At 51.7% G+C, this 24,434-nt stretch overlaps 6 protein-coding genes across 6 annotated transcripts; 2 read left to right on the top strand and 4 right to left on the bottom strand.

The window, feature by feature from the left end:
- Positions 1-82: 82 nt before the first annotated feature.
- P170DRAFT_375538 (uncharacterized protein) lies at positions 83-1,379 on the bottom strand. The gene is made up of 2 exons (XM_024845322.1): positions 1,082-1,379; positions 83-1,029 (listed from the first exon to the last, which is right to left on the bottom strand). Exons 1-2 carry the CDS (start codon positions 1,265-1,267, stop codon positions 160-162), a joined length of 1,056 nt encoding a protein of 351 aa, XP_024710944.1. The 5' UTR covers positions 1,268-1,379; the 3' UTR covers positions 83-159.
- Positions 1,380-2,267: 888 nt separating this feature from the next.
- On the top strand, positions 2,268-3,788 carry P170DRAFT_422171 (telomere maintenance protein PBP2; the record flags this gene model as incomplete). The annotated part of the gene is made up of 3 exons (XM_024847420.1): positions 2,268-2,765; positions 2,835-3,714; positions 3,766-3,788. 3 exons carry the CDS (start codon positions 2,268-2,270, stop codon positions 3,786-3,788), a joined length of 1,401 nt encoding a protein of 466 aa, XP_024710943.1.
- A 305-nt stretch (positions 3,789-4,093) lies between these two features.
- On the bottom strand, positions 4,094-5,147 carry P170DRAFT_461461 (uncharacterized protein). Its single transcript, XM_024852037.1, has 2 exons — positions 4,853-5,147; positions 4,094-4,748 (listed from the first exon to the last, which is right to left on the bottom strand). The coding sequence occupies exons 1-2, from the start codon at positions 5,037-5,039 to the stop codon at positions 4,243-4,245; spliced, it is 693 nt and encodes a 230-aa protein (XP_024710942.1). The 5' UTR covers positions 5,040-5,147; the 3' UTR covers positions 4,094-4,242.
- A 1,948-nt stretch (positions 5,148-7,095) lies between these two features.
- Positions 7,096-12,180, bottom strand: P170DRAFT_452952 (FG-nucleoporin NUP159). Its single transcript, XM_024851319.1, has 3 exons — positions 11,798-12,180; positions 11,035-11,725; positions 7,096-10,973 (listed from the first exon to the last, which is right to left on the bottom strand). Exons 1-3 carry the CDS (start codon positions 11,876-11,878, stop codon positions 7,252-7,254), a joined length of 4,494 nt encoding a protein of 1,497 aa, XP_024710941.1. The 5' UTR covers positions 11,879-12,180; the 3' UTR covers positions 7,096-7,251.
- A 311-nt stretch (positions 12,181-12,491) lies between these two features.
- Positions 12,492-13,597, top strand: pup1 (proteasome core particle subunit beta 2; the record flags this gene model as incomplete). Its single annotated transcript, XM_024846300.1, has 3 exons — positions 12,492-12,617; positions 12,709-12,756; positions 12,834-13,597. The coding sequence occupies 3 exons, from the start codon at positions 12,492-12,494 to the stop codon at positions 13,476-13,478; spliced, it is 819 nt and encodes a 272-aa protein (XP_024710940.1). The 3' UTR covers positions 13,479-13,597.
- Positions 13,598-13,864: 267 nt separating this feature from the next.
- Positions 13,865-17,971, bottom strand: P170DRAFT_471047 (uncharacterized protein; the record flags this gene model as incomplete). The annotated part of the gene is made up of 6 exons (XM_024852806.1): positions 13,865-15,789; positions 15,850-16,209; positions 16,794-17,468; positions 17,540-17,701; positions 17,765-17,844; positions 17,946-17,971. The coding sequence occupies 6 exons, from the start codon at positions 17,969-17,971 to the stop codon at positions 13,865-13,867; spliced, it is 3,228 nt and encodes a 1,075-aa protein (XP_024710939.1).
- Positions 17,972-24,434: the final 6,463 nt, after the last annotated feature.

Raw genomic sequence — 24,434 nt, 5'->3', positions numbered from 1 at the left:
TTAATCATTCTACACACACACACTGATATAGTAATTTCGGGCAGTTCTTTTTGACTGGCCATAGATTGATGATCTATGTTCCGTTCCAAGGAATTTTGTAGTACTTGCACTTTGGCATGCACATAGCCCCCGTTAATTATGAAGCTAATGAATTGGCCATTAGTCGTCTAATGAACGCCCAAAATCAATCAACCTTAGCTTCCTGGCATCGCGTGGATGGAATTGCGCAACTTTGGCTCGGACCAAAAACCTAGACGCAGCTGATTCTCGGGGAAGGTCTATGTAGGAAGAACCTGCGTCCAGTAGAGCATCGAGGAGGCCATTCATTTCAGCGGCTGCCGTCTCTCTCTTATTGGAAGTGTTTCGTCGCTCGGTACCCCCTTGCCCCGCTGAACGAACCATTTCATCAATCCGGCGCTGAGTGCCGTCCCCTTCTGTTGTCTCCACGGGTCTGGGCTTCTTTGGCTTTCCATGGTTCGTATAGCCTCTTTCTAGTGTGTCATCTGAAATGCCCATTGTATCTCCTGTGGTTGGGCCGCCGAGGTTCTCGGCAGCGAGCATCGGAGCGAGATGTTCATCGATAAAGCCATGGAGAGAAACTTTCAGTTCCTCGGTTTCACTGCCAAGCTTTTCTGTTTTCTGTTGTTGCTCGTCCAGGAATTCCTGCGCGAGTTGAGAAGGCGTCCTTTTCTGCTTTTGCGATTTCTCGTTCCGGATCTTCTCTAGGCGTTTTTCCAACCCATCTCTGATGGCTTGAGCGTCGCGAAGATTCGACTCCTCAACCTTCAGACGCTGACGGTCTGACGAAATCTTCTCCGCTGTCATTGAAACCGACACTTTAGTTTCGTTGATCAGCCGAGACGTTTCGCCTATAGCCAGGAGAGCGGGCAGCGGAGACCCAGGATGCGGCAGGTCTGTCCGTGATTTCAGGAGAGAGTTATAGGCTTCCTTGGCTCGGCGCACTTGAGATACGCGAGCCCAAGGGTCGTGGCCCATTTTGGAGAGATCAATTGAGTTGACCTCGCGGAGCTAGTGGGCGCATTAGTAGTTGGATTTTATTTCGATTGAGGGGAGATCGCACCTTTTGCAAGTCATTTTCTTGGCGTTTGACTTGGTCTTGGAGGTCTTTTAGTGTAGACTCGATTCGTCTGTTGTACTCGCGAAAATCAGGGTCGCTGGGTTGATTTTTCTCATAGAAATCCTCCACTTTTTCGCGCTTCTCTGTGAAACGCTGGACGTTGCCAACGGTTTCTTGCGACGTGTCCATTTGGGGGTTTGTTTAGCTTGGGTTTGTTACGCGACAGGCTTTAGGGATAAAGGTATGTAGAGCACGTATTCAGTCAGAACACGCTCAATTGCCAGCAAGAGCACCCGTCAGCACGCGACTTGATAGGCGCAACTCGGCGACAAGGGCGACTGGCGCATCAATGCGTGATGCACGTGATGTGGCCTGTGCGACGCTGTGGCCGAAAGCAGACTAGCGTGACTCCGTGCCAGGTCTTCTTGCAACCTCATCTCTTCACCGCGACAACCTCATCTTGTCCCTCCATCCATCTCCCTCCCCTTCTCACCTTCATCTTGCATCTTCATTCTTGTCGCAACGGCCGTAAAAGCTGTCTCACTGCCCCTTGTTTGGCACTTTGGTCTTCAGTATCGCTTTTTGAGGCCCTTTTTAGTCCAGAGCGCGTCGGACCCTTTGTGGTGTACATTCCACACATTAAACACCGTCGCGTCGTCCGAGGAGGAAGTGAGGTTTGAGCGGACTTGGGATTTTCCCTGGAATTATCTTTCTTGCTCTCATATTCTTTTCATTTCCCCCGGCTCCTTGAGGCTATCAGCTCCCAAGCACGTCCGGTTCCTCATCACACCATCGTCCAGCACTGCAAACCACCTCTCTCCCGATTCGATCCATCCTTTTCCTTACTTCCTTTTTCCTTAGCACAACTTTGCTCTGCGCAAAGTCCTCCGCTGCAATTCAAGGCCCGTGACCACCCAGCTTCTTCACATCCTTCCATCGGCTGTCTTTTATCCAACACCACTTCCTTCACTGTGCACGAACACCAATCTTCCCAGTCATTCCAAGCACCAGATTCCCTCTCCAGTCGATCGCCAGCACCAGCAAGTTTTATTGGGAACTCCTGGTGTACATAGTCGATCAAACAAAAAATTAAAAAAGCAGAAGACAGAAAGAGAAAGCTATTCTTTGACACTTCGACTTCCTGCGTAAGTGAAGCACGAGCTGCACAGCTGAACAGAGAAAAGAAATCATGTCTGCATCTCCAACCGGTTTACAGTCGACCAAGCGGCCTTTGGAGGATCCGTCCTCGCCGTCTGGTCCTAATGATCAGCCGGAGGCCAAGCGTCCCGCTCTGGATAAAGTAGTTAAGGGTGATGAATCAGAGGCGTATGCGGATGTCAAGACAGACGCGCCCAGTGTGACGGCCGATGGCCAAGGTGATACCGTTGTTCCTGATGCTCCTAATGCGAAGGGAGGTCTCGGCGAGACCCAGCCCATCCAGTCCACGGCATCCCATTCCGAGGCCGCTGGCTCCCAGTCCGAAGGCCGTCCTCAAGATGAATCCAGCTGGATTCACATTCGTGCCGTAATTTCCAGCCAAGAAGCTGCTACGGTCATTGGTAAAGGTGGGGAGAATGTATCTCAAATCCGTCGTTTGTCGGGAGCCAAGTGCACCGTCAGCGACTACTCTCGCGGCGCCGTCGAGCGTATCTTGACCGTCAGTGGTCCACAGGATGCCGTTGCTAAGGTTAGTGCCCTCGTTTTACTTGGTTCGGATGCATTGTGGAGTTCGGTTTGCTAACCAAACGGACGATAGGCCTTCGGTTTGATCATCCGTACCCTGAACAATGAACCCCTTGATGCCCCCTCCACTGCCCAGTCCAAGACATACCCCTTGCGTTTGTTGATTCCTCACATTCTCATTGGCTCTATCATTGGCAAGGGTGGCGGTCGTATTCGCGAGATCCAAGAGGCCTCCGGTGCTCGCCTCAATGCCTCCGATGCCTGTCTTCCCCTGTCCACCGAGCGATCCCTTGTAATTCTGGGGGTTGCCGATGCCGTTCACATCGCTACCTACTACGTGGCCGTGACTCTTGTGGAGCAGCTCACCGAGCGCTTTGGTGGCCCCGCCGCTTCTGCCTACGCAACTCGCAGCGGTGGTCCTGCTGGCGCGGTGCCGGGCGGCATGCAAGTTGTCCCCTACGTTCCTCAGCCCGCTGGTGGTCAATATGGCCATCCTGACACCTTCAAACGTCACCACCCTCACCCCAACCGTGCCGGTGCCGGCGCCTATGGCGTTCCCTACCTCCACGGCCAGGCCGCACCTACCCCCGTAGCCCAGCCTGCCATGCCGTACGGTGCCGCCCCTCAGACGCCTTATGCCGGAGCTGGCCCTCACCCGCCGACGCCGTACGGTGGTCCCCAGCCTGCCCAGGCTCGCGGTGGTCCCCCTGTTGCCCCGGTGGGTGGTGGAGCCATGCCCGGTCAGCCACTGACTCAGCAGATTTATATCCCTAACGACATGGTCGGTGCCATCATCGGAAAGGGAGGTGCTAAGATCAACGAGATCCGTCACCTCAGTGGCAGTGTGATCAAGATCAACGAGCCCCAGGAGAACAGCAACGAGCGGTTGGTGACCATCACCGGTACCCAGGAGTGCAACCAGATGGCTCTGTACATGCTTTATTCGCGACTCGGTATTTATTCCCCTTGAGTGGCCAGTGACAGCATCACTAACTTCTTTATAGAAAGTGAGAAGCACCGGATCTGAAATGGGGGTGAGTGAATCTGCCATTTCAGCGTTTGTTTCCCTACGAGCACATGGAATAATTTCTTTGTTTTCTTTTCTTTTGTTTGTGCGTTCGGATCCCAGGAAAAAGCAAGATGCTTCTGGTTGGGTGGCCTGGATGATTTTTTTCCGTGTTAATCTTCCCTTGTTTATCTTTTCGGGATTATCTACTTCATGCTGTACTCTATTGAAAAGCGCTGTTCATGAAGTTTTGCTCTATCAGCCGTTGTAATTGGATTGAATCCAACTCCAATTTCTCCAGATGTTTATTTACAATAATAGTTTTGGGCCCAATTTGTTCTGCCATCTCCTGTGTTCTTCATAAGCGCAAATTGGGACATTCATACCAAGGAAGCTAGTCATGCTTATTTGAAACTTGACTCAACTTCTCCAGACCATCTATTCTTTACATACATTCTCCCAGAACAGAACCCCCTCAAACCCCCACAAAACTAACATGCTTCATCCCCAGCCCAGGAACAGGAGACAGCATCTTCTCACGAATCGGCTGAATCGACCCCGTAAACTCCTCCGTCCCTTTGATTTCCATATGCTTCTCCTTACTCTCCCACCCCACCGCCAACAAATGCACAAACGCCTGCCCGTCGCCGCTCTTCTCATGCGCCATCGTCCCCGGACGCTCCACGTAGCCCATCGCCCACGCCGTGGGCCGCGACCCCTCAGGCAGGGACTCGGTCAGGGCGCGGCGGAAATTTATCAGGTCAGAGCTGAGCGCCTCGTGTTCCTCCGGGGCCATGGTGTTTGGGAATGCGAGCGCGCAGAGCTCGGTCACGGGGTTCGTCGTTAGGCGGTGCGTTTTGGGCGTTGTTGAGCTGGGAGGGGGCGGGGTCAGAGTTGTGAAGATTATGGTAGCTTGCGTGGAGGGTTCGATGTAGGGGGTTAGCAGGGTTTGTTGGATGCCATCGTGTGCGTCGGCCCAGTCTGTTCATCAGCAATGTCTTGTTAGCTGGTTGTTTAGTTTGTCGATGTGGAGGTAGGTATGCTCTGTAGAGTAGTAATTTGACAGAGGTAGGAGGGATGCTAACCAATCACCCAAACAACAATATTCTCATCCTCCTTCGTTCGCCCCCACGCTGAGCTCTGGTATCCGCTTTGCTGCTTGGTGTTGTTGAATAGGTCCAGAAGGGCCTGCCCCTCCTCGTTGGCGAGGTCTTCGGGCTTCACGGTGGATTTGAGCTGGAAGTAGATGAGCTCGGTGACGGGGTGGACCATTGTGGGTGTTTTTTTGGCTTGTCGCGATAAGATGGGATGGATGGTGAAGAGAAAGGTCGAAAATTCCTAGCTCGGGGATGAATATTGGTTGGAGTGGTTAATGTCGACAGGTGAATTGAGTTATGCTGATGTCGGGATGATGTCACTCGTTGCCTGAGGAAGCTATTCACTGGCTGGTGGCCTGAGGTGTCGAGGACGAGCTGAAGTATATAGTTCATGTAGGTCTCGTTCTGGCAAACTTCAATTCCACAATCGTTCATTTTTAATTTTTCGTATACACTCTAGCAAGGAGCTTTCTGGCCTCGAGAAATCTCTTGCAATTGAGTGGCTTCCTTAAAACAAGAACGTGGAAGTGTCCACGAGGTTCAGTCATTTGTTCGTAGATTTCAAGCTCTACAATTCTATATCAGAAGCACTCTAATGCGCTCATTGAGATCATTCTCTGTCTCCGAACCGCTATCCGAGGTCAGAGCAGTTCAACAACTCGGCTTGACAATCTCCGAGAAGTACGCCATCAATATCCTCTCTACTGAAACCGCACCCGAAGCCGCACTCGCTTCAGCAGAGTCCTCGCACTGCTCGCCAAAGGAATCCCCAAAACGAAAAGCAGAGATCAATCTCCTAGTAATATTCTACGCTTGGTAAGCAGTGAGCCAACATGCCTTGCTTCCATTTCCGCATGATAGTGCACATGCACGACCCGACCTGATTCTTTCACTCGTGTTGGACGAAGGTATGGCCAATCCGCCGGGGGAAAACATGAGACGTCGGTATACACATCCTTCGATAGCCTTGTACAGATTAAATTTCATCCCTCCGGTATTGCCGACTTAACGATACGACAAGGGCAAACAAGGTGCCCAAATCTCCTCGTCAATCGACAGTTTCGGCTGAGAAAGCTCCACGAGGATGGCCTATACTGGTTATTGAGACAGGTTTCCCTGGGTGATATACAGACGAGTAGACGCTTTTTTTCTCGTTTTTCACTCCAGCTGAGTTAGACGGACTTTCCTAGCCTCCTATCCAACGGCGTTGGTACTCCGCCGACCTCATCTGCACATGTTCCCTTGGTATGGTATGGGGTGTCACTGGATGAAAGATGTGCAAAAATTGGGAGGTTGTCGTGTCGAGTACTCCTAGAACTATGTCAAACTTGACTGCAAGAAGCAAGCAAGTAGCTGACATGTACAGCGCAGCACAGGGTAGGAAGCTGAAGTTGCATCTTGAAGATCTGCGTTGATTTAATGCTCGAACCGCATGAAAGGCAATCGCTGGTTAATCCAGAAGCAGGGCGGGCCGCATTCCTATGATTTATGGACGATGACGGGGGAGCAGATCTTTTTCAAGAGGTCAACCGGGCAAGTAACGATGACCGACTTTGAACGTTCTCCGGGCTATGAGGACCGAGGACTCGACGCGGAGAAATATGACATGCCAGACACTGGTTATACACTAGAGACCTGAGACCCGACACCATTGGTCAAGAGGGCAGAACTTCTCAACAATCGACCATTGCGAGTTTCGAAATACATCAAGATCTGCTGCACCGGAGATTTAAGGAAGTTGCTTCTTCTGGTGCCCTCACGGACTATCCGGTCACGGAACCAAGGTCAGACTACCCTTGGCTAATCAACGCCACGGTGACACGCAATATGTCTTTTATATGATGGTGCAGTCGCTCCGAACTTCTTCAGTCAGTCCAAGGATTTTTTCCACCGGGTGTGTTTTCGTAGGACAGTGAAGATGCTGACGATGGTGCATTGCTTCTTGCGTATGGGCAAGACGATCCCGCGACATTCAAAGCCTCTGGGATCAACATGCGCACCGAAGAGGGAAATTCGTTGCTTCTTGTATACGAAGAATCGAAGGATACCATTTGACTCACGAACCAGTCCAGTCACTAGTTGTCAGCATGAATGAATATAGTTTGATGGTTTTAGAACCGAGGTGCTCTGTTTAACTCCCTGTGTTACCTGTAAGATCCATACAATCTTATTCATGCAGACAGTAAAAGCTTGCAAAATCGAGAAACAATGTCAAATCTGGAAGAATTCCAATTGAATCAGTCAAGTCATTGCTTAAGAGCACTATGTACATACAACGAGCGTTACCCAGGAACAGCCACTCGCCTTCCATTACCATGCCATGATGGGACAAACCAAAAAGAATAAGAAATAACCAACACAGAAGAACGTGGAATACAAATTTGATTCTACATATCGTCCGCACTTCGGACCTTGACCTTTTTCTCATCAATCGCCTTCTTCAAACTGCCAACAAGGTGTTGCCGGCGTTGCGATTTCACCTTCCATTGGACGGTCTCCGTTTTGCTCACCAGATCGTTGACGCCGTTGACATTCCGGAGACGACTGGCGCGTGCCGAGCCGTTGACACTAGAGCGGAAGTTGATGCCTCGCCCGGCAGACTCGGGGGTGTGATAGGAGCTGACAGGCCCATCGCGAGATGCAGTGGAGCCGGGGGTGGTGGGGAGAATGTTTTTGCCCTTTCTCGGGGTCGTGAAAGGCGAACCCTCCCGGCTGCCCGGAGACGCGGCGGTGTCGATTCCCAACTTCTTCAACTGGGCTTCGAGAACGTCGATGTCACTGCGCTTGCTTTCGGCCATGTTCATCATCGTCGAGATGGTCGAGGTCACGGCCTCAACGGTGGGCCGCTTAGACGGCCGTGAGGCACCATCGCGAGGGGCGTCGGCGATTCTGGCTCGCAACAGAGACACGGCAGACTCCAAGTCAGCAAGTTTGGCTTGAATATCAGTGGAGGTTTTCCGGAGATCCTGCTGGAGAGCTAGTTGCTCGGCAGATAGCGGAGCAGACACAATGGCCGCGGCATCGGTGTGCGCATCCAGAGTCTTCTGGATGCTCGCACATTGCGTCCGCAGAGTGATGATTTCTTTGCTGAGCAACGCATGGCAAGCTTCGAGCTTCTGGTCTACACCTTGAAGTCGGTGCTTCTCGAGCAGCGCCGAGAGCTTAAGCACTGCATTGTCAAACTTTTCAATCTCCGAGAGACGCAATTTCTCGTCGAGAGACTCGGAGGGATATTCCCCTTGCAGCTTTTCAATCCAGTCCGAATCCGCTGAAGACTTTTGATACAGGAGGAAGCAAGACAAAGACCGTGCGTTAATGCCCAGAGTATCCACCATGGAATTTATGTCGTGATAAAGCCTCTCGATCTGGCCAGGAATCCCCGGTCTGCTGGGCTGACCTGCGTAATCCTGGTGGGGAAGAAAAGGGTCTAGAGTGGGAACGGGTTCTAAGGCCGACGCAAGATCAGCGCGCAGCTTCTCTTCCTCATCGTCTTCGGACAAGGCCTCTGCTTCCTCTTGCTCCTGCTGTCTCTGCTTCTCGCGAGCCTTTCGTTCTTTTTCCTCTTGAGCTTGAAGCCTCAACTGTTCCTCTACAGCATAACGCGCAAGTTCAGCCTTGCGAGCGGCAAGGGCGCTGCCAGGAGGTTGTTCAGACGTGCTCTTCCTGGTTCCATTTCGCACCGGGCTAGGTGACCTCGGAGACTCATGGTGAGCACGAGAAGCAGGGGGGAGTAAAGGTTGAGTAGCAGCTCCGAACAAAGATCGTGGAGGCTGCTGGGTTTTTTGAGCGGGCTTTTGAATGCGTGAGAACAATCCCTCCGTAGAACTCGTTGTCGAGAATTGAGATTCGAAGGAGCTTTCGGGTGTCTTCTTGGTAGCGGGTGGTGTCTCTTTGGTATCTTCTTCATCTTCCCCTTCCTCTTCCTCTTCCTCTTCGTCCTCATGCGTGATTTCTTCGCCGCTATCCTCAAAATCGGACTCTCCCTCCTTCTCCGATTCATCCGCATCCGAACCATCGGGTACTGGGCCAGGCTCGTCTTTTGTAGGAGTTTCGGCAGATTTAGAGGTCGCTGGGTCTGGGGGCAAAGGTGCCTCCTCCGGTTTCTCAGATTCTTTCGGTTTCTGCGTGAAATCAGGGGGCAGGGGAGGCTCTCCTCCGAAAAGACTCGAGGCTGGCTTGCTCTTGGGCGGAATAGTAAAGTCGGGCGGAAGAGGCGCATCATCAACTGAACTCTTGGAAACGTTAGACGAAGCTGAAGTGTCTCCGGGCCCATACACAGCCTTGCTGGTTGGATCGGGAGGTAGCGGAGGCTCAGCCATCGAGGCAGCAGGTGAGCCCTGTGCGTCTGGCTCGTCCTTGGGCTTCGAAGGTGTGACCGTTTGCTCTGACTGTGGAGAAAGAGGGCTAGATTTCTTCTCGGTATTTCCGAACAGGGAGAACGGCGATTTATTAGTCTGAGAGGACCCAAACGGTTGAGATGGTTGTGATTGAGATCCGAACGAAGATCCGCCAAATAATGACGGTGCCGGTTGCTTGGTTTCGGGTTTCTCCTCTTGCGCTGCAGGGGCTGCAGGGGCGTCTTCTGCATCGTCCATAGACTCCGCTGGCGTGCTAGGCTTATTAGGTGAAGAGACCATATCATCCATGGATGCCCCGAGCGAGAAAAGTCCTCCCGACGGTTTGTCCGGCTTTGGGCCATCGTTTGCAGCGCTTCCATCACCTTTCATAGTAGACCCAAGCACGAAACCACTGGAGCCCAGGCCGAATGTGCTCTTGGTCTCCTCTGTTTTCTGCGAGCTGAAGCTCGTGTTGTTTGTGTTTGTTAGGCCTCCGAAAGGAGACGGCGCCGAGGGTTTTCCAAACGGATTTTCTGCCACGGGTTTGCCAAATGGTGATTCATTCGTTGGTTTTCCAAACGGCGAAGCGGTTGACGCCTTCGCAAATGGGGACTCGGTTGATGCCTTGGCAAACGGTGATTCGCCTGCCGGCTTGCTGAAAGGCGATTCACCGGCGGGTTTGGACGCTGCAAATGCACCGAAACCACCCGAGCCAGAATTGGCAAATGAGCCAAAGCCACCTCCGGCAGGTGCGCCCGATGAGGCAAACGGTAGAGAACTGTTTGCATTTCCAGTGGTAGACGCTTGTCCGAAGGGAGCAGGTGTACTCGAGCCAAAGCTCGATTTACCGAACTGAGCTGCGCCGCGCTGTCCCAACGCACTGGGAGCGCCAAAAGAGGCACCCATTTGGGACGGGGCACCAAATGAAGGAGCACCGGGGAGCGATGGTGCCCCGAATGAAGGCTGGGAACGTCCACCAATTGCTGACGGGCTGCCAAAGGATGGTCCCGTGGAAGCCTTTCCAAATGCAGAGCCAGACGGGCTGCCGAATGACGACTGTCCGAATGCTGGCTGTCCGAATGCTGACTGGCCGAACGCAGACTGTTTCGGGGCCTCGGGTCGCATCGGCTGGGGTTGAGACTGGGGCTGGACTTCGGCTTTGCTCCCGGTTCCTTGACCATGATACGGCAACTGCTTGCGAATAGCCTCGGAGTAGATGAACCACCAGGAAGCGAGGATACCTTCGTTATTAAGGACGAAGAGGTTAGGCAGAGGGGTCGAGCTCTCCGCGATGTCCTCGCCTTGAATTGGGGCGATGACCATATCCGTGCTCGAAAGATCCATTCCCAAGCCGATAACTGACGTGTCTTCGCTGGAGTCAGTCAATGGCAGCGACGCTCTTTTAGTATCATCGCTAACTTCGGTAGTGGTAAAGACATCGGTAGTCTTTTTAGCATCTTCATCGCTGGAGAGCGGTTTAGAAGACCTCGTAATCAAACCAACATCAGTGGATGCAGTAGAAGAAAGAATCAAAACATCCTTGAGGTCCGGTTCGTAGTTCCGAAGTCGCGCGATAAACTGATAGGCTGGAGTCCGCTTGCATCCAAACGGCAGGCATAGTTCGGGCAATTTTTGGATCAAGAAAGGCGCCTGTTTCCTTCTGGTAATGATGTAATAAGACGATGGTGGTGTCTGGCCTGTCTCATCCTCTGCAGCGTTCGGCGTGTAAATCATTAAAAAGAGATCGTTCTCAAGCCAGGAAATAGAGGACACTATATGGGAGTCAGATCAGTAAGATAGAACTGTTCCTATCGATCAATTTCTTCAACTTACCATGACACTCTCCCTCAAGATCTGCCGGGCGCGGAATCGTAGCCTTCTGGTCGCCGGTTGGCGTTATCTGGTGCGCCGTTCCATCCGCAAGTCCAGCCACGAGTTGTTTTCCCTTGTTGCTCCAGCATACCGAGCTTACTCCGGATTTCATGACCTGACCATTCGCTCCCGTGAGCAGTTCGCCGGCTTTGAGATTCGCAATGAGAAGTTCACCATTACTAGTGACCAGAGCCAAGAGCGACGACTCGTTATCGTCTGGAAGCGCAGGGTTCGGAGCGATGGCGCGGAAGGGGGCGCCGCTGACGGGTATGGACAGAGCCGGTTGCGCATTGCCCGTTAAGAGGCTATCTGTCTCATATACCAACAGTTGCGACCCAGCCTCCGTGGTGACGACTAACGCGCTATCGCCGGATGCGAAAGCTACATGGGTCGGTCGTGCAGGCAAGGGAATTGTCGCTTGAGATTGGAAGGGTTTTGTCTTGACCTTGGCGTCCGTGGGCGCAGAGATCGCTTTCCTCACTGAGTCGCAGGAGGCGATGCTCAGGCAGTCTGGTCCCGCGCCAACGATTAAGCCTTTCGTTGAAGCAACTGCGAGGAGGGTAGACGTTGGCGCCGGAAGAGCATCCTCGGGCCATGGGGTGGGGAGTAGTCGAACATTCGAGTCACCGGACACGCCTTTAAAGCCGACGTCCTATATTTCGAGGACATATTAAACACTCGCTCTACATAGGAGCAAAGCAAAGCAAAGACCAATGCGACATACCTCTGCGTAGACGTCGGGGAGATCCGGTCCAGCCTCCATCGCAGTGGTGTCGCCAGCGGAGTTGGAGAAACTGAAGGCCATTCTCAGTTTGTCGAAGTCGGAAGAAATGGAGCGGGGACGGTCGAAGGATAATTTAGGCCTCTGTGCATGAGGAGAGGGCGGGCTTTGAGGCAGAGGTGAAAATGAGCGACGTTGGAGTGCTTTCGGACTCCGGGTGAATAAGTGAGCAAAAATCTTGGACTCCTCCCCTCAAAGGAAGGGAGTGCAGGAAATGACCGGGGGACTCTTCACAACAAAAGAAGAAGTGAAGGCGGTCAGTTGCAATGTAGAATCGCCAGATGAGCAGGCACAGAAAGTGAGAAGCCCCGTGGAAGAGCGGAAGGAGGCAAGCATTCACTTTGCATGAGGCAATGGCGATCTCAACAAAAACAGCGGAAGCTCTCGAGGCCCGTGCCGGGGTAATGCCTGAGGCAGCGAGATCAGGCGGCGGGAGCTTCGTCACTTCCGCTGGCCATCATCGTCCGTTCGAGCTCCCTCTCTGCCCCTTCTCGTGTCTCCGCATCGTCTCGCTGTGTCTCGATTCGCTCTTCCGATCATCTTGATAGCTACCTACCGAGTGCTGTAGCTTCCATTACCAACATCACCCTTTCTTTTCTCTCACTTCTCAGCTCCCTCATCCGCCCACGCCGTCATCATGACAGGCTTCGACTTCTCCAACTACAACCGCAACGCGGCTCTTCACTCCAGAGGAGTGCCTCTGCCCAAGGCCACTAGCACCGGTACCACCATTGTGGGCTGTGTGTATGATAAGGGCGTTGTGGTACGTTCTGCCGGAATTGAGGAGGAAGCCGTTCAAGTGCCACTGGCATCGTCACCATTCATTAGAAACTGACTTCTGGTGATAATCGCAGATCGCAGCCGATACCAGGGCTACCAGCGGACCCATCGTCGCAGACAAGGTACGTCCAAGGAGATTTCTTCATTCCAATGATCCGCCACGAGCCGCCGGACTGATGACTTTGTCCCGTTACAATAGAACTGCGAGAAGCTACACTACATCGCACCCAAGATCTGGTGTGCTGGAGCCGGTACGGCCGCCGACACCGAGTTCACGACGGCCCTGATCAGCTCGAACATCGAACTGCACTCTCTGTCGACGGGCCGCGACCCGCGCGTAATCACCTGCATGACGATGCTGAAGCAGCACCTCTTCCGATACCAGGGACACATTGGCGCCTACCTGGTCGTGGCGGGCGTCGACCCGACCGGCACCGGTCTGTACACCGTGCACGCCCACGGCTCGACGGATAAGCTCCCCTACGTGACCATGGGCTCTGGGTCGCTGGCCGCCATGTCCGTGTTCGAGTCGACGTGGCAGCCCGGCTTGGACCGCGAGGGCGCGATCGCTTTGTGCGCGGAGGCCATCAAGGCCGGTATCTTCAACGATCTGGGATCCGGTAGCAATGTCGACGTGTGTGTGATTGAGAAGGACAAGCCCACGCAGCTCCTGCGCAACTACATCAAGCCCAACGAGCGTGGCCAGAAGGCCCGCGACTACCGCTTCCCCAAGGGTACGACGGCTTATCTGAACCAGAAGGTCATCACCAAGGAGGATATGAAGAAATATGTCACTGTGGAGGAGGTCTCTGGGGATGCGAACCTGATGGAGGTGGACTCATAAAGGGGATGAGAAGTAGAAATGTTTGGAGATAATCATCTTTAGTTTTCTTTTTTACCCTGATCACGCATGAAGAGATATTTATGGACTACTTGCAACGCAATATCTCGCAAATTTCATACGCTCGCGTAGGCTTCGATAAAGAAAATTGAAAGATATTCTTACTGGCCTTGGTATAGCACCAACCGATTTAACAAGCGCCAAGACCGTCATGATTTACAGGCAAGACAGGAATTATTGAAGGACGTGTAGATAATACTGTACATTGGGTATCTATTAACGACATTGTACATGATTCTATATAACTTTTTAAGCATGCAGCTCTGGCCCATAGCCTGCGTCGCAATGCTCAATATCCCACAAGACCAAGACGAAGACCAAGCTCAGTCTTAAGCGTAGATATACTCATCCTCCTCGAATTCACTCGGCTGTTCATACGTTGCACCTGCCTGCGGCGCATGCACGAGGTCAGCCACCAGTTCAGGGTGCTCGTATTTCTTCACAAAATCCATAATGTAGTCGTACTGCGCGCGTGCAACGCGTAGTCCCTCCCTTCGATATCGTACTATACCAGCATGGTACATTGCGCGCGCGATAACCGGCTTCACCGGGGCGCTGTGCTTCACGAGGAAGACATAGAGCCAGTGGACCAGGGAGTAAGCGCGACACGGACTCAAGTTCCGTGAGCATGAGATCGAAGTTGCAAGCGAATGGACCATTTCCAAGGCCGCATGAGGGTCGGGACAGTCTGCCCCGCGAGGCTGGGAGTAGTATCGCACGAGCGCCATCTCAGACGGTTCTGGAATTGGTTGCCAAGATTTCGATAGCGATATCTTAAGCGAGGTGTGGCATCGAAGGAGACGGATTATTGTCCAGGCACTCCGAGAGTCTCCATTTCGTACAATATGAAGCATATGCTCGATGAATGAAGGACTTGTGACGTCTATTTTCCGAACGGTCTTTTCGAGAGCAGTAAACATATGAGGCTTCGAGGCGTTATATGCCTCAAGGTCTGCAAATATGTCTGCAAATGGTAAATTTGACGACTCTAGCTTCCGCAAGGATCCTCGGGACGCTTTAGTCATTTTCGTTCCAGATTTGAGGTCAACGGCAAGCATGAGTAGGTCGTTGGATGGTAGGCCCAGATCATGAATTCCTTTCCTCATATGAGCTAGAAATCCATCGTGGTCGATGTCTTCGGTAGCCTCGGTAGCCTTGTAAAGATTCAAAAGATTATAGGCGACATAATCTATCGATCTCGACCCGGGTCTCCAAAGTGGTCCGTCGCGCAGGCTTCTAGTAAGAGACCTCAACACCCAGAGGCGCAAGATAATTTGGTGGTGAGTCGTGAATTGAGGGGAGCTGGTCTGCTCCGCAGTGGCTCGAACATCGGTCCAAATCTGCGACGATAGCAGTTTTCGTACATTCGGCAAAGCACACAAGCTGTCTCGCCATTTCTCAAGTACGTCTCGCTTCCTGGAAGATACCAGAAATTCGGTGGCCTCAAATATTTGCTGAAGTTGCGTGTCGCGTGGAAATTGGCCCAAGAGATTGGTGACAAATTTGATATCGGCTTTGTGAGCTGATGCTTCCAGCCACTGTGTGATGAGTAAAGGGGTCCAGGAACTGAGCGTAGGATTCCGCTTGTGCGTTGCAATTACAATCTCCTTTGCCAGAAGAAGGGCATCCGGATGGTTGCTTTCCACTAGGATCTCAAGCCACGCATCAGCGATCATCTCATCCAGATCTTTATGCCCATAAACATCGCACTGCCCAATCGCATCCCACATCTCCTGATATAGCACAGTGAGGGCGCCCGTGCCATTACTTTCGCCAATCTGATTCGGCAAGGTTTTGACGATTGCTGTGAGTTCATCTGACGGGATGAGCCCAAGCTCAAGCGCTCTAATGACGGCGTCCCAAAGAATCAGTGGTTCCGTTAAACCTGTTTCTCGAAGATCCAGGTCTTTGACCGCGCTCAGATAGTTCCCCGCTCCCGGATTATTCAAAGATATGTCATTTAGAAAGATGACGAGTTCTTCCTCGGTAGACCGCGCCAACAAATGCTCGAATATCAGACGACTAAGGGCAGGGTCCCTCTGAGGATCAACACCCAATTGCGAAACCGCATCCTTGATTTCCGACACCGTATAGCGACCCCGCAAGGATTCCTGCAAAGTCGGTTTGCGAGAGCGTTTTCCCGCCGGCGCACCCGAATCTCGCTGACCGAAGGACTCGCTCGGATCGACATTCTCGCTGTAAAAGGGAAGAGGAGAAGCGGACGAGGACGAAGAGAACCGATAGAATTCAGAATCTGGCACATGTTAGACACGTATTCCCCTCTGCCTCAATTCAATCCAGATCAAAGCCTTACTTGGAGTCTCGGGTGTCGTCGTTCTTCCCAACTGGCTATCGCTCCATTTCATATGTTCCCGGCCATTGCGCCCAAACAAACAGGCGACATCGTCCAAAGGCCCCGATCCAGCTATGCCAGCGAATGCCGTATTCCGCCGTTTAGCCAACCGTCTCCGCGCCTCCAATGGACCCGGGACCCGGCTCTCATGGCGTCGTTGGCCGTTTGCGAATCGTCGGAAGGTAGAGGAAAGTAGATCTTCGCTGACCCATACGTGATCGATTAAAACGTTGGAAGAGGGCTGAATAGTATGCCTATAGGCATATCTGCCGAAAGACATGAGGCAGGAGTTGCATGCGGCAGCAATTGAGAGGTCCGAGCCTGTCAGAGTTGGTTAATTAGCAACACGCGGAGTTCGATGAGGCCGCTTAGATGACTAATCGCATATGTCTGCCTTAGGCATAAGTATATAAGGCACCAAGGCACCAGCTATCTTAGACCACACTTGAGGTTCTTCACCTATTGGGCTTTTTGCACAAAGCCACAGTGTTCTATTTTGCTCTCTGGGCAGGTAAGTTTTATTTTCCAACAGTGTCTATGAACGACGTTTTTTCTACCTTCTAGAGGACATTTGCCTTGACTTCCCCCCTCCACCACAACTTGCAACAGTAATAGTGGAAGGAATGACTTTTGAAATTCAAAGTATGTGAGATCGATATCATATAGCATATATATATGAAATAAATGTGAAATAACAAGAAAATCTGTTCCCGTGCACGCCTCCCCATGCATTTTTCCTGTAAATGGTATCTTATGCTAATGATCCAACAAAGCCAGAAGAACGAAGCAATGTCTGCAAATGGTCGAAGAAAAAACAAACAAAAAAAAAGAAGCATGATCATGAATAGTAATCGGACATAGCAGTGTCATCAACAGGCTCCCCTAAGAAGCCTGTTCGCCCTCACGAGGCTTTCTGCCGGTCACCACATAGTAGTCTGTATAGCAGTGGACGTCGCGGTTCTGGATGCTCTTTCGGACATCAACGAGGAAAACTTCGATTTCGGGTTTCGACCACCCCAAAATACTGAGGGGTTTATATGACCAGCCTGATAGAGCTTCGAGCCAGTTCGCTTCGCTCCAGGAACCAATAGTCCTGAGGTGCGGATCGGTCGGCCAGGTATTCGTCGGGACTTTGTGGATTGTTTCTTCAACGTCAACGAAACCAAGATCTCTCATCCATCGTGCAATTCGATGAGCTATTCGAAATTGCCGGGGGGGATCCGAGATCTGACCCGATCGGATTTCCAAATCGCACCAGTCCTGCAGAGCGAACTCGCTGAAGCTGTCGGGGTCGCCGGGCGGCATCGTTCCATCGTCGCATTTCGGCTTGGGGTCGAATTCGTTACACTCAACGTAGCCACCGGCCTTGAGATGTTTGAAAGTTTTCCGCAAGAGATCCTTGTATGAAGGCAGGGCTCCTATCAGATGTGCCGTGTGGATGAAGTCGAAGTGCTCGGGCTCCCAGAGCCAGTCTTCCTCGGTGGCATCATCCACCAGGAAGTGAACATTTTCGGGAACCTCGGTAGGTTGAACGGGAGAAAGATCAGTACCAACAATCTGGGCATTGGGAAACTCGGTCGCTGTACACGGTCATTGTCAGACTTTGCCGGATGGGTCGACGGGGTAAGTGCAGGAGGCCACGCATACTCACCCATCTCGATAGGCCAAATACCAGATCCAGTTCCGATGTCGAGGATATGCTTGGGGTTCTGTATAGGGGCGAGAAAGAGTCGTCCATTATTGATGAGCTTTATCATATGATGCTGCATGTCCAAACGGTCCAACTCCTGTTCATCATTGGGATAGAGGTATGCTATGAATGATCAGAAAAATTTCTCTCGGCATTGAAAAGGCATATCCGATTCGTATAACATACTGCCCTCGTGGTACTTGTGGTAACGTCTTCCATTTTCTATGGGATAGTCGGTCACACTTGCAGTCAAAGACTGCGTGTCACTAGGATCAACCGTTTAGTTCTAGCTTCGACTAGACACGCCACTCGAGCTCCTCGAGCAGGAGATCTAGATCGGCTGAAAAGGAGCACTTCAGGAACTTACAAGTCACGGCCCGATGCCTTGAACATTCTTCGTTAGCTTGGTTGCACCGACATGGAAAGACGAAGGTGGCAAAAATAAAGAAGAGCATGAAAGAAAAGGCCTAGTTGCCCATGTACACGGGGTCTGTGTCGGACGGGAGGCAAGTCACTCTCCAGATGGTAGGAGCCGAGGTGACAGGCCAGGGACTACAATTAGGGCAACGAAACGGGGAAAAAAGAGCACGCTTACAGCCGACTTCCCACCCATTGTTAGTAGCTGCCTGGGTAGACACTGGGACCTCCGAAGCGAATTTGAGTGGGGAGGGAGGGGGCAGAGAAAAATGATAATGGTCCAAGTGAACGGACCCTCCGGCAATGACGAATTTCGGATGGGAAATAAAGTATTTCAAGATGGGAGACCGGCCGAGTCGACGAGGGCGAAAAAAAAAAAAAAACTTAAATAAAAAATTCGGCAATGAAGGGGTCCAGTACCAAAAGTCTAGCGATGAAACGATATTTACAAATGATGGCGACGGCAACCCAAGTGATGGCCAGTCCCATCAACGGTGCAGCTGCAATTTAGAATACGTGGGCGGCGCAGAAACGGCTCCCAAGGGCAGAGAGATGAAAATAAAATATAAATAAATAAGAATAAAACGGCACGACACTGGAATTGCGCAACGCCTGTCATCTGGAACCGGACCGCAATGTATTTAAAGTACTCGGAAGGCTCATTCCCACACTGGCCAGACAGCCCGACCAGGGGGAGAGAACCAAGATTGTGGGTAGGATAATAATAATACATGGAGGAAAGAGGAGTAGTCGGCTGCCTTTTCCTTTTCCCTGAACCCGACAGGTTGGATTAAGTTTGATTTTAGCTGGGTGTGGGATCCTTCTAGCCCGAACGAGCTGAGGAAGGTGGAGAGAATGGCCGGTAATGATTAATTTAGGGTCATTCCTGCGAGGCCATTCTTCCTCCAGGGAGGAGATTGCACCGAAAGAGGGAAAAATCCCAGCCTAGCTTACGCTGCAGAAGTCCAAAGTACGCGGTGCATCCACAAATCAAATTGCCATGATTTTCCTTCAGCTACCTTGGAAAAAGTCCAATGCCGTGTGAATATTGTTGGAAATAAATAAAATCAAATCAACCGAGTGCGCGGTTCGGGCGGTGGGACAGAAAGTCATGCAATTCAAAGTTCTGACCTACGGAGCAAGGATGCGAAGGAATCATGTCGACCATCAGGAGTCTGGAGCGGACTCGGATTGGTTTCGAATCCAACCGGCAGATAATTCCGAATCTCAGGTTACCTTCCGTAGGCTTTGACAGGAGTATGTGTTCTCGAATGAGATCGTTTGGTTGTTGTTGGATGCAGGCATGGTACCATTGGCAAGGTTGTGGTCCGAAGAGATGCTGAAACCTCTCGACAACGCAAGAGTCACGCTATAATACTCCGTAGGGGAAAGTTTGATTAGAATGAGGGGAGAAGAACACGATGCCATTTCAAGGCGGGCCAGTCCCTCTGCCCGTCACAATTCCCACCCTCCGTTGTCTCCTTTTCGCCTTCCCTCCCTTCCCCTCCTACGTACGCAATCCCTGCTGCAGTTTGCAGTCTGGCAGCTGAGGCTAAAAAAGCACGGGCGTCCCGGAGTGCCGGGAGAGGCGTGGATGGGACTAGAATTCATACTAAGGAAGACACTAAGAATGATGGCTCGCGACTTGTGCACGCCAAAGGGGAGCCCAGAAAGAACGAGGGTTGAAGGAGGGGAGTTCACACCAGTCAAAATGGTCGAAGCGACGATTGTGTTCAGTCCGGACGGCCCGTGTCTCGGGCATTCATCCTGTCGGGGTGATTTTCTTTTCCTTTCTTTTCTTTCCTTTTTTTTCCTTCTTTTCTTTTCTTTCTTTTTCCTTTTTCTTTTTTCTTTTTTCTTTTTTCTTTTTTTCTCTCCTGTTGGAATCTTCCCCCTCAATGCAAATTGGGTTAATTAGCCTCGAACCAAGCACAAATAATAATACCTCGGTACGGTACGCAGGTTGTACAAAGGCAGGTAAGAATTAAATGATCTTCAACCGAAAACCGGGATCCAATGACTGTTGGTGCCAGAGTGCTGGAAATTCCCATCCATGGATCACTCCCTTATTATCCGACGGGGCTGAACTCTGCGATGCATGCATGTTGCATGATCCGGGTGGGAGACCGCGATGCGATAGATGGTGTCTATTCCATCTCCTGTGGGATCGCTCGTATGTGACCTGGACAGGGACGCACACCGCACCCACGCCCAGCCCTCGTTTTCGAAACCTTCGTACCTTAACCCACAGCGTAAGGCCGTCAGAATTTCGTCGGATGGAGCAAACATGGACGGAGATGCCGCTGTATCCAGTCTGTCGGATCCCTCGACCCACTCGGTTTGGACGGAATTTTCCTCCACTTTGTTCCACCCGAATGCCAATGAGCTTCCGGTTGCCCCCTTTAATATCGTGATTCCAAATTCATTTCCAAACTTCAGTCGCTTCGCTCACTTAGCGAACACCTAGCCACAAACACCCGGAGTTCGTCGCTTCCCAGACAATGCTGACCCATTACGATGGTGAGCTCAGCCCGGAACCAGTGGGATCACTCAGGGTCCGTACGGAGCATCTCATCCATCACTAGCATCATGTATTGATCAGCGACGGCCATGCCGAGAGTCTACCCTCTCCTAGATGGGTTAATGGCGGTTTTATTCCGTTTTCGATCTTGCCCAATAACGGCCGCTCCTCTGGGGAAACCGGAGACCTAGTAGTCCCAAGTCGTAAGACGGTCGCGATTTGTTACAATATATTTGATTTTTAGGCCACTATATCGTGCTTCGATCGTCGCCCCGCCGACATCCCCTAGGTTGGAAAGCGGCAGCTTGAGACAGAGACACATGAAGCAATTATGCTCCGAGGGAAGGGAAATTCGGGGGGTTGGAGTGTGTTGCAGCTGACACAAAGGATGTTTGTCGTCCAGACGTATCACCAAGCGGGTTCGCTCCCCCTGCATGCGCCACAGATCATAGACTTGTTGACCACTCGGGGGGATTTATATTCGAGGAGACACCCAATCAAAAGATATTTTGCTGAATTGGGTTTCTTTCGGTCATTTTGCTTGGGTATTGATCAATTGAATTGAATGCTCTTCCCTCCGCTCTCAGTACCCAACACCTAGTTAATGGCGTTTCTCCACTGAGGAGGGGTTGACTTCTGGTCAATTCTAATTCAAGAATTGGATGACGAATGATGATGGCAGCTAGGCGTTCTCCGAGTCTGTTCTACCGACCCCCCATGGTCCTTGTTCGGGAAAAATAAACACAATACCATCTACAGCAGGAGGGCGTCTGTCCGTGACGTGTACGCAGTACTACTTCTCCGTAAATGTTGCACAGTCGCACAGCTATCATTGCGTGTCGGACCAGGATACGCTTCTTGAGCAGATTATGTGCGGGCTTGGTATTTGTTCTGAGTCTGACCCTTCGAATTATCACCTCACCGTACTGTATCAACTGTCGGCGATCTAGTCCTCCCCCACAAGCGTTAACCAACTCAAGTCGAATAGCTTCTGAGTTTAATTAATTAACTGATATGAATTGAGGAGACACCGGTGCCGAAAAGGATCACTACCAAGGTACGCCTTCAATTTGGCACGTTCAGATCCGTCGCTATGACAAATACCTGGGCCAATACAAGCTCTAATTTCGACGTAACAAGTGTTTCCGGCCATTGTTCGGAAGCAGAACATCTACTCAGAACCAGCACCATTGGCTGGACCCGGAATGGTTCCCATCGATAGGCTCCATCCAGCGGTTTTCTTTAGAAATGATTTACCCAATGCCAGAATACTTCCCTCGATTCGGCTCGATATCGTCGATGGCAGACGATCGGGGCCTCTGATAGAAGCATCGGAGCAGCAGGAGGCCAACTAGGGCGTGTGCAAGAAGAGGAGACCGTACGAAAGGTGGACACCGCGCAAAATTTGGCGTCATGCGTTACGAGTTTTCAATTTTTCGGGGTTTGCACGCTTCCCAGGGAGGTCCCCGTTCTCGCCAACCCTCGTCGACTGCATTTAACTACTGTACTTACCACCACTTAGAGAGCATTAGCGATGCTGGCTACTGCAGGCTGATGAAATTTGGCATGTCCGCGGAAGAGACAAGTCATCCCAACGGCCCAATCCCTGTCTGCTTTTTTTTCCCTCTTCCAGCACCGGCAGCATCGCGCATTCTCCCTGCACTGACCAACCGAGGAACTGGGGCCTTTTCGTCATGTTTTGAAGATCTGCTTTATTATGTTGATTGGTGCTTGGGCTGCTGCAGATTCGAATTGACGGGACGTCGTTCTTTAGAAAGGGCACAAAAAAAAAAAAAAAAAAAAAAAAAAAAGAACCGAGCTCGCGCTTTTACTGGTAAAGACGTCTGCTTACCTGCATTTCTCCCAGCAACTATCACGCTGTTTGACTCTTCCATTGCTGTCATTATTATTGATGGATGGAGACCATTCTTTCGCACAAACCTGTTTCACGTTGATTCCTCGGCCCAAAAGACCCTGGTCGTCACCAAAATAGAACATTAGCATTAGCCTCGTGCATCGATCATCGTTGACTGGCAAGACGCGACTTCAGCCTACACGATACGCACTCAGTAAGTATCGTTTTCGCTTGAGGAGCGGTGTATTTGCAGTGGAGTCGATCAGCCCAGTAGCGGTTTTGGAAGGATTCTCCAGTGTTGGTATACAGCGAAGTAGTGCTGTTGGCCGTCTTAAGCGTGGGTTTTTTTAGCGAACAAGCCAAACCACCCCTAATATTCTCCTGAGCACGGCCATCCCGGTCACGACTCGACGCCGAGTGCTCTCCCCGGGCCAATCCCAGCAATGATCTGTAAGTATCCCGTCTCTCTGTCCGCTTTTACGATTACGAGACAGTTTCTCGACCCTAGGGGGAAGCTGGAAAGGCAACGACAGAGGACCAACTCGCCAAGACCTGCAAGCCTAGGATCTTCGTACGCCTTCGACACTAACAGGTGTCTTTTCGGAGCCCAGGGTGGATAGTGGATCTCCGCATTCCTGGGACCAGAATGCTACGCGGTATTCCAGTAGGTCTACGGAGTATGGGAAGGCCTTCGATTACCACCCGTCGTATGAGTCTGTAATTTCACTGCGCAACAGCCCTGGGCTTATTACTACTAGTTACACGGCCCAGTACTACCACCGAGACGTGCTCATCTCAAAGGAACGGGGGTGTGTTTGGCAGAGGCCCCGACAGTCTGGCTGGATCGAATCACCCTGGATCGGCTCGCTCGCCACGATCTTGTGCTACATCGCTTGCCAAATCCCAACTCTCCGGACCTGGGGAGGTTAATACAGTCACGCAACGCAAAGCTAAGTATCCCTAGTGGATCCGGAAGCGAGCCACGCAGCCCGCGTAGGCAATGCAGGCTAGTCCAAACTCGAGAGGCAAAGTTAGTTAAGTACTCCGTACGGATAGCGGACCGCTAATGGTAGCAACTTGGCAGTTCCAGCGTCCGGGAGAATGGGGGGACGAAAGGGAACCCACCAGACTGGCCCCCCGGCGCATATACCGGATGCACGATGCACGGGCTAGTGTCTCAACTGGCCTGTCGGCCTTGAATTCAGCAGAAGTACATGCAGTAGCCAGCAGTCCATCACCGCATGTGTATCTCTGCCCGAGCCCAAAAACCCAAACAATGTTACATTGCAGATGGCCTTGGCCCCAGTCTAGACGACTTCTAGGTGAATTCGGGGCTTAGAGCCGCCCTATGAAGCCACTCCGGAAAGAAGGCAACAACCCCTCCTCCCCTCATGACCGATGCCTAACTTCTTCCTTCCCGCGGCTGCATGCTCGGAGGGAGACAAGGACAGGCAAGGTGGTGAAAGCTGCGACCCCCGTATTGGTTTCCGAGTGTCGCGTCCGTCGCCATTGACAGATGTGACAGACCACGTCCCGAGATAATGGTAACGTCAAACGCAGGAGATGGCTATTTTGGGTTGAAGGAAGAAGGGCGCATATTCCGTCGAAGAAGCCTGCTTGCTAGTCACTGTTACTAGTTCTCGTCGGCCCCGGCTCGGAACCCACAGCTTCTTACGCAACCCTGGGCCTGGAACAACGTACCAGGTTGGCATGGCAGTAGTGGCCCTGAGACCCCTCTCGCCGTACTCCCTAGGCTACAGGCCCTCTTCTCCCCTTTACCCCTCCTTCCCTTGTGATGATGCCCTTTTTTGCCCCTCGTCTTTCCTTTGCCAACCCCGCTGGCGTCGAACCCCTGTCGCTTTTAACGTGGATTATGATGTCAAGTAGGCGTAAGCGTCGATGATTAATATCATCAATTATTACATTATTAACTGTTGCTAAAACCTTTGCTCTTGGCCTTGTTGGTTGTGGATCACTGATAGCGATAGCGGATATGGCAGGTGGTAACGAGCCATCCCTGTACAAGAAGTGTACACCACACGGGTAGCTTTTCTTGGGTTTTA

The sequence above is a fragment of the Aspergillus steynii genome (genome assembly GCF_002849105.1).
Source record: "Aspergillus steynii IBT 23096 chromosome Unknown P170scaffold_1, whole genome shotgun sequence".
NCBI lineage: Eukaryota > Fungi > Ascomycota > Eurotiomycetes > Eurotiales > Aspergillaceae > Aspergillus > Aspergillus steynii.
This window is presented reverse-complemented; position numbering and strand designations above follow the sequence as displayed.

Bases quoted from the DNA above. Each gene is read 5' to 3' on its own strand.
- P170DRAFT_375538 (XM_024845322.1), bottom strand. From the start codon at position 1,267: ATGGACACGTCGCAAGAAACCGTTGGCAACGTCCAGCGTTTCACAGAG. The intron at 1,030-1,081 runs GTGCGATCTCCC...TGCGCCCACTAG, and splicing joins AAGAAAATGACTTGCAAAAG to CTCCGCGAGGTCAACTCAAT.
- P170DRAFT_452952 (XM_024851319.1), bottom strand. From the start codon at position 11,878: ATGGCCTTCAGTTTCTCCAACTCCGCTGGCGACACCACTGCGATGGAG. The intron at 11,726-11,797 runs GTATGTCGCATT...CTCGAAATATAG, and splicing joins TCCCCGACGTCTACGCAGAG to GACGTCGGCTTTAAAGGCGT. The intron at 10,974-11,034 runs GTAAGTTGAAGA...ACTCCCATATAG, and splicing joins TCTTGAGGGAGAGTGTCATG to TGTCCTCTATTTCCTGGCTT.
- P170DRAFT_461461 (XM_024852037.1), bottom strand. From the start codon at position 5,039: ATGGTCCACCCCGTCACCGAGCTCATCTACTTCCAGCTCAAATCCACC. The intron at 4,749-4,852 runs GTTAGCATCCCT...GCTGATGAACAG, and splicing joins TATTGTTGTTTGGGTGATTG to ACTGGGCCGACGCACACGAT.